Source organism: Ammodytes marinus (assembly GCF_949987685.1).
Source record: "Ammodytes marinus genome assembly, chromosome: 16".
Taxonomy (NCBI): domain Eukaryota; kingdom Metazoa; phylum Chordata; class Actinopteri; order Uranoscopiformes; family Ammodytidae; genus Ammodytes; species Ammodytes marinus.
In genome coordinates, this window is record NC_137220.1 from 14,247,102 (window position 1) to 14,255,554 (window position 8,453).

Sequence of the window (8,453 nt, forward strand, 5' to 3'; positions counted from 1 at the left end):
GATAACATTTGGAGTTGAGATCTATCATGCCATTTTAATAAACACCTACAAAGATTAAATACTTTGTACAGGGTAAATGCTTGTGAATAATATTATTCTACCTGCCCTTTCCAGACAATGTACCCTACTGTAGGTGTGGCCATCAAAACTGCCTAAGCTATAAAAATAAAAAAGCAACTATTTGGACAGTTTTTACACAGCATCCGTGAAGAAATAACGAATGAAAACAACTCATAAAAATAAAAATAAAAATGACTACAGTCAAAACTAGAGTGATTTTTCGGAGATCTTTGGAGCGATAAAGAACAACGTAAAGGAAAGATTATCAAAAAACATGTGAAAAGGGCAACAACACCTCCAGCGTCACAGATAAGTAACCAGTTTTGTGTTATAAAAACTGGCAGTCGGTCAAGCCTGGTGAGGTCACTTGGAGCTTGGACTAAATCAGAAAACAACATAGCTACAGTAACAGACTTTTTTCACGTAAACCCACTACTGGACCGCCGAGAAATCTTTCAGGAAATCGCAGGTTTTCTTGTGGAGGATCTCGCGGAGCTTCCTGATCCTGCGCGCGCTGGAGGAGCCCACGAAGCTGTCTGGCTGCAGGACGGCCATGCCGTTGTGCACGTCCCCCATGATGATGAGCTGCTGCCCGTTGGGGGTGGTGATGTTGGGGCAGGGGCAGTTCCAGTCCATGTTGAGGAGAGTTACCTCCAGGGGCTCCTTGCCAAAGAACCTCAGGCCCATCTTGTCGTCCTTCAAGATCTCCTCCACCGTCACCAAGGCGTGGCCCGACTCCTGCTCCTCCGTCAGCTCCGTCACGCGCCCCAGGATCACAAAGTCACTCTTGCAGAAGCTGGCCACCATCTTGCCCCGGGGTTTGCACGCCTTGCAGTTGTGGTTCTTGGGGAATGGGCACATCTCCTCGCACGCCTCCTTGGACTCAAAGTTGTTCTCGTTGCTGCCGCAGCCCCCGTACACGAAGGACTGGCACTTCTTCAGGCCGCTGCTGTAGGCCCAGCGAGGCTCGTAGGCCTTGCAAGGCCCCTGGAGGCTGGGCAGGCTGCAGGGGGCTGACAGCTCCCCTCCGCATGAAAGCATGCACGTCGCATAGGTGTCGAAGTGGTTGCGGTTTTTATTGCACTGGCTGTAGGTGAAGGTGAAGCAATTGTTCCTCTTTGGCTCATAGTACCAGCTCATGCTCTCGTCTCCACAGTCGTCCGTGTCGGGACTCTTGAGGCACTCTTCGGCCGGCACTGGCAGGTTGGTGCTGTTACCCTGTGCGTTCTTGCCCTTGGCTTCTTTCCCAATCACGGCCAAGGGAAAGTGTGACGAGACGCTTCCCCCTACATTTCTGGCCGTGCACGTGTAGATGCCGGCGTCCTGGAGTTGTGCGTTGTATATGACCAGCTGGCCAATGTTAGTGACCACTACGTTCCCTTGGACGTGATTGGGTCTCATTACGGTGTTCTCCTTGCCCTTCAGTTGTTTCTCCCATGTGATTTCTGGGCGTGGCTTCCCGGACACCTCACACAGGAAGCTGGCGGTCTCACCCACAAACACAGCCTGTTGAGTGGGGCCGCTGTGTATGGTGGGCAGCTGGATGTCTGCTGGCAGGGTGGTCTGGAGAGCAGTGGTGGGGTGTAAGGTGGTCTCGGCTGGGTTCGGACTGGTGTTTGGCCAGGTCAGGTGGTACCTGAAGGTAAGGTTGAAAAAGAAAGGAATTCATCGGGAGTATGTCAAAGGCTTCTCTCTTTAAAGGTGGAGGCACCTTTTCTGGAGAACGCTTGGTTTCCAAACCATTTTGTTGTCAAAATCAGTGGATATCTCGTCACGATCTGCTACCTGTATAGTACTGTGTGTGTGCTGGAAAATGAATCAGGTAGTAATACACACAGCTTAGGCTCTGTAAATCGGCATGTTGCTAGCTATGGTGCCCCCCCCCCCCCCCCTTGCCTAGATGCATGTTTACAGAGGCTCTGTATTAACACCAGATTCAGATGTTTCAGTGCACACACAAAGCGTATAGTGAGGAGATATTCAATTGATTAACAAGCATTCTTCAGAATCGTTGACTCCACCTTTAAAATAACACACATTAAATAAAAAAATGTGTGCACAAATAGGCCTGCCTTAATTTTGATGACATAACATTAAAAAATAGACAACTTTACCTCATCATCACACCAAAAACAAATAGTAGAGATCTAAAATACTAACATGTTACCTGCAGGTGACCTCAGAGATAGAGATACCCTTGGAACAGGCCTCTGCGTCCATGTAGCACTTGTTGTAATAGGTCATGCCGTCGGACGCACACGTGAAGTGCGGTTCCCTCTCACAGCGGTCCCGGCACTTACAGACCGGCTGGCCGTCCCAGATGTCGCACACCGAGCCTTGCTGCGAGCACATGAACTCGTCGCAGGTGGCGCCCTTGGGCATTCCTACGGGGCCCTTGTTGCCCTTGATGTCTATATAGCGCGCGGCCACACAGCTCTTGTTACCACAGACATTTGGGCAGCACTTCTCAAAAGACTCGCAGTCCTAAAAGTTGGAAAAGAAACACAACTTTTGTACCCAATAACCCAGCACTTTTTTATTAATTTTTTTAACAGTTGAAATAGCCTACATTTTGAAATAATATACAGACCGAAAGGAATTGGTTGTCTTGCTAAGGTGACAAAACAAAAGAGCAGAGGTGTCCTTAAATGCGTGTTTTCATTGTGTATGAATTTGACTAATTACTTGGACAAAGAGTGAATAATAATATGAAGGAAGTGAATTTAGTGTTAAAGGGAGCATATTCTAGATAGATAGATAGATAGATAGATAGATAGATAGATAGATAGATAGATAGATAGATAGATAGATAGATAGATAGATAGATAGATAGATAGATAGATAGATAGATAGATAGATAGATAGATAGATAGATAGATAGATAGATAGATAGATAGATAGGTAGATAAATAGATAGATAGATAGATAGATAGATAGATAGATAGATAGATAGATAGATAGATAGATAGATAGATAGATAGATAGATAGATAGATAGATAGATAGATAGATAGATAGATAGATAGATAGATAGATAGATAGATAGATAGATAGATAGATAGATAGATAGATAGATAGATAGATAGATAGATAGATAGATAGATAGATAGATAGATAGATAGATAGATATAAGATCGGTTGCAGGTCAACTCACATGGTCAGATTCACACTCGCGCATGCAGGTGCTCATAGCATCCACCCACAGGTTGGGGTTGAGGTCGTTCGGGCACATACCCGCGTGAGAGTAAACCACTTTTGCCACAGACATGGGCATGGGCATTGCTCTCACGCGGCAGCTGTCCATATAAATGAGAATGGCGTAACAATGTCCCAGAAGAAACCAAATCCATCGCGGAAACAGCATCCACCACATACCCGGCGCGTAACAGAGCGGACACAATACAAGTCTTGGAGGAAATCCAACGAGTTGAACGCGACTTTAGAGTTTCGGAAAACTCTTTAAACTGTCACTCCACACTGTCGCGTTATTCTTTTTCTACTCCCTGGAATCAGATGCAGCAAACAAATAAAGAATAAAAACAGCGCAAAGAGGAGCGTGCGGGACCGTCTTGACGTGGAGAGCTCTCCAGGTTATAGTCGCTGCTCGTTTAATAGTAGCAAGAGATTAGGTGCTGCTGTGAGCAAACCCACTTAAGATCCGACTACATGAATGTCAGTGACCTGTCGTGTCGCACAGCAAATCCCAGCTGAGTTACAGTTATGATCAACGTAATTAAAGAAAGAGGGGTTGGGGGGGGGGGGAATGAAAAAAAGTTCGCCAACAGTTTGCAGACGCGGTTTCATAGAGGACTGCTGGCGAGACACCTGTGCGTAAAGCGCTGGCTGCCTTAACCCTTAGCTTGCAATGTCGGTGCAAAGGCGATGGAGATACAGCTTGACTCTATTAAGTAGATAATATGTAGGCTATCCTATACAATCGGGGCTTTCTTGTATATTTTTAAGTAATGTAAACATGGCACGTGTTTTGCATGATACAGTCACAAAGCACTTTATATTTTACATCCGTGTGAGTAGACTTCATTTTACATTTTAGCAAAGTAATTATTGTCTGTTATTTCCTATTCTATTATAATGTGCATAATGTATGTCCTTAAACAAACATTGTCTGTATATATTTATTTCTAAAACACAGTACTGTCTGTGTGGCAACATTGTGCAGACTATCCAAAACAATCCATCCTGTCTATCTGAACAAAATACTGGAATAAGTCTCCAGAAGATGGCACCAAACTCAGTGCAGTTCCTCGAGTCTTGATTATGTGTAGATCCTGCTCTGGGTTAATTATTTGCACTCAGTGAACCAAATAGGCGCAAGTGTAGAGTTGGCTGCAATGTAATAATAATAAGTTACTCATGTATCATATTACATTCTGGATAGTAATTAGATGAATATGTCTATCTTCCTACTTTTCTACTTGATATTTTCCATAGTCCTCTTCTTTTTCTCGAGAGGTATGTGTAGTTCAAAAACTACAGCTACATTTTCCAGATAGGTAATACAACGTCGCATTTGGGATATAATGAGTTAAGTTTCTGGATGCATCAACGTACTGAGACCCAACCTTTTTATGGTTCATTTTTTATTATAATGCAATGATGTAGAATCCCACAGAGTAGTTAGTATGAAATAAACACAATACAGATGAGTTCATTACAATGTTTGTCTAAAGGACATGTCATATTTAGAGCATAGTCAATGTTGGAATATTGTTTAGTTATTAGACAGCTAGGGAACACTTTTAAGCAGGAGCATATTGTAGTCCACAGGGGAAATACTAGTAGGTTCAAGGATCACCAGCCACAAGCTATCACAATATTGGCATGTAAGAAGTCCAGAGTAGTGCAGACAGCTTGATATCACGCTGTGAAAAAAAACAGTTCCTTCCACAAACTCCAATTCCTGGAAGTGTTGTAGAAAAAAGAGATCTTCAAAACAAAACAAAACAAATAGCTGGGGTTATGTTTGGTTGTGAACAGAAAAAAAACAGAAAAAGAAAAAAGGATTACACTACAGTTCCAAACAGAGACACCTTCTAGTATATGGAAACTGAGCTCAAACAGTTTCTGCTAATGCTAAATAAAAGCTGGTCCACCTTAGACCTTAGACATTAAAACACAAAAAGGATGTATTCCTTTTCCCTTGTGTGCATTTGTGTGTGTGTGTGTGTGTGTGTGTGTGTGTGTGTGTGTGTGTGTGTGTGTGTGTGTGTGTGGAGTCCGTGCTTCCCAAGCTGAGTACCTGCTGAGCCCAAAGAGGCCCAGTGCTCTCCAGGCCAAACCCTTGAGTCTCAGTCTGGTCTGTGTCTGTGAGCCCTTTCTGAAACACACACACACACACACGCACACTCAAACACAAACACAAACACAAACACAAACACACACACACACACACACACACACACACACACACACACACACACACACACACACACACACACACACACACACGTCCTCACAATTGCAAGTCTGGTCACCTCATGGCCCTCTAAGGCCCTCCACCCTTAACCTTCACCCCTGTAGACCCTGCATTCCCAGCATAGCCGACAGAGGGGCTACGGGGCATGTCACATATTGAATAAAGCCACATCACTGAACCCACGCAGGGCGCTACGCAGTCTATCTGGCCTCAGCACATGTATTGTCTGCAGACAGACCTTGACCTTGACCGTCTGCGCCCACACCATCTTTCTGAGGCCAGTTCAAAACACCAACTCAACTTAAATCGAGTGATGGGCCAATTAAAGATGGAGTCAGTGATTCTGGAGAATGCTTGTTGACAAAAAGTGATTTAGACAAAAAGCGGTCTCCAAAATCTCTGACTCCACCTTTAATGGTTTTATATGGATGAAGATCTGTGATAAAATGACATACTAATGTAGCCTAATATTCAGTTATTCCGAGCATCCACTGACAAAACAAATTAAATAAAAACAGTTCACAACCACTGGGGATGTTTGGGTATAAAGTTTCTGTGCAATAAACTTGTAACAGTAAGTGTTCAACTGGGCTTCAAATAAAGAGATAGCTACTAGGAAACTACTGCCTCAATGGGCTCCAGGCTTATTGGACCTAATGGACCTAAAGTGGTTGTGCATTTCTGTGGCTGTTGCCCTCATACAATGCATGCTGGAAGAATTGCATGAACAGTGTCCTGAGAAGGAGGCTGTGTGTTTTTTTCCAGCGCATGCACAGTACAGAGAGGTAGCGGATAGTCAGGAACTTTTTCAATGATTTTGACAAAAAGTGATCTCGACAAAAAGCATTCTCCTGAATTGCTGACTCCACCTTTAAAAGAGGCATGACTCCCTCACAGTGTTGGTTGTATGCAGTACATGTAAGCTGGCTGTACACCTTACTTCACCATTAATCTCTCAGTGGCTTTACAGTTTTGCCCGTGCATTTCTGTTGTACATAAGTAGCTCTGTACTTTATATATTGGATTTGTGCATTACGCATGTTGGAGCCATAGTCCGAGCACATCGAGCAAGGCCCGGTACTTGTGAGTAACATCGCCTTCTGCCTCCGTCTTCTAAAAGGCTCTTAGGGGTTCCTGATGCATGCAGCTCCCCGGCTTCTCCTCCACACCCCGGAGGCCAGGGAAGCCGCTTGGAAACAATGACGGTGTTAAGACGTTGTTCATAGTATTTAAGCTTATTATGAGTGTCTCACTGCAGAACAAAGGAGAGAGACACATCCAGCCACAGCAGGGCCCTAAGCTGATTCCTCAGCCCCAGTCTAGACACACAACACAACATGCCCATGGACAGGCATATGTACTTATGTATGCGCAGATTCACAGGCCTCCAGTGAAAAGTGACAGAATGGTTGCCTTACATTCCTTCGTCCCTTTATTTGGATTGCACACTAAACAAACATACACAAACAACAGAGATTTCACTTTCTGGAAAGCATTGTGCTCTCTGATTATGCAACATGTGTGTGCTCTCTAGACTGCAGTGTCTGTGGGAACATCTGCTCACCACGTGAACACTATAGTATTCATTTCACCGAATGAGGTTAAGAATTTCACACACACAAGTGTGTCAGTATGACCATAACTTAAGATGTTGTTTATGTTCTTTAAATCAGAGAGGGAACATAACAAAATGGCTCGTGAGTACAGTTCATGACAGGATGTACAACGGTTGTTGCGCAAATGCAGGTCAAAAGTGACTGGACAGGCCAAAGACAAAACCACAGCTGGACAATGAGACAATACTGCACTTTGCAATATGGAAGTTCCATTAACACAGGTGCTATTTCGTTAGAGTTGCTAATGCCCTCATTAAGTGGTAATGAAATGACCAGGATTTATTTGAGGTAGCCGTACCTTTGATAACTTCGTATTATTCCATTGTAGGTTGTATTGCCATTCAGTAAGTAGCACTGCTGTATGCGATATTGTTCAATTCTTTATTTTTTTGCATCAATATGAGTCAGTGTGTGATTAGCCAAAAACAGACAGTTTCCCAGCGGAATTTTCCAGAATATGTCATAAACAGAAATATGGGTCCACCCCAGTATATGATGAGGTTAGGACCTTATAGCTGTGGCCTGGGTATGATTCCAGCACGGAACCTTTGCTGAATGTCTTTCCCTGTCTCCCTGCGCTGCCCTTTCTAATAAAGCACAGGCTTCCAGACAGCAGTGCATTTCAGTGTAAAAGATAGAATAGACCAGTATCCAAGCAGCATGTTTTAAAGGTGCACTATGCAGTTTCAGGTGATGGGGGGTTTGTTTACATTGTCATAGCCTGCAGATAGTTTACAAAAAATATTTCTTCTACATGTAATTCTTACAAATGAATAATTCCATCATAATTCATTATATATCAAAAAATTAATTGATGCACATGGAACCAAACGTAAGACAAAAAAAAATTTGTGGGCTCTGCTGAAGGTAAACAACAACAGCAAACCAGTAATTCTTAAATTCGATTTCTAACTTCAAACAGTGTTCCAGGGATCCAATTTTCCTACGTATAAAGTGTGTTTATTCAGTCATAGTTATATCTTATAAGATTTTCTCTGACACACCCAAAGTTACACAGTGCACCTTTAAAATATTTTTTTATAAATTAAATTAAATCCAAGCAAAACAACAACAACAAAGTGGCAAACCCTCTGATTCTAGTCTGTGGCTTGTCTAAGGCCAATATTTGCTGTTTGGCTCCATCTAGTGGCTCCCTAATGAAACACACATTACCGAGAATTATTAAGGACTCATTACATGCAGAGAATAACCTGCAATGAGCCAAAAGGGATGCTTAACATACATATTCAAACTCTTCTTTACATCAATTTAGTCAGATGGACAGAATTTGTTTTTTTAGAAGACATAAGGTCATTTTGACAGAAGAAGAGGGAAGAAAGC

The 8,453-nt window shown here is 43.2% G+C and overlaps 1 protein-coding gene across 1 annotated transcript; it reads right to left on the reverse strand.

Annotated features, from left to right (window-relative positions):
• Positions 1 to 492: 492 nt before the first annotated feature.
• wfikkn2a (info WAP, follistatin/kazal, immunoglobulin, kunitz and netrin domain containing 2a) lies at positions 493 to 3,432 on the reverse strand (the record flags this gene model as incomplete). The annotated part of the gene is made up of 3 exons (XM_080043197.1): positions 493 to 1,696; positions 2,228 to 2,544; positions 3,214 to 3,432. The coding sequence occupies 3 exons, from the start codon at positions 3,430 to 3,432 to the stop codon at positions 493 to 495; spliced, it is 1,740 nt and encodes a 579-aa protein (XP_079899323.1).
• Positions 3,433 to 8,453: the final 5,021 nt, after the last annotated feature.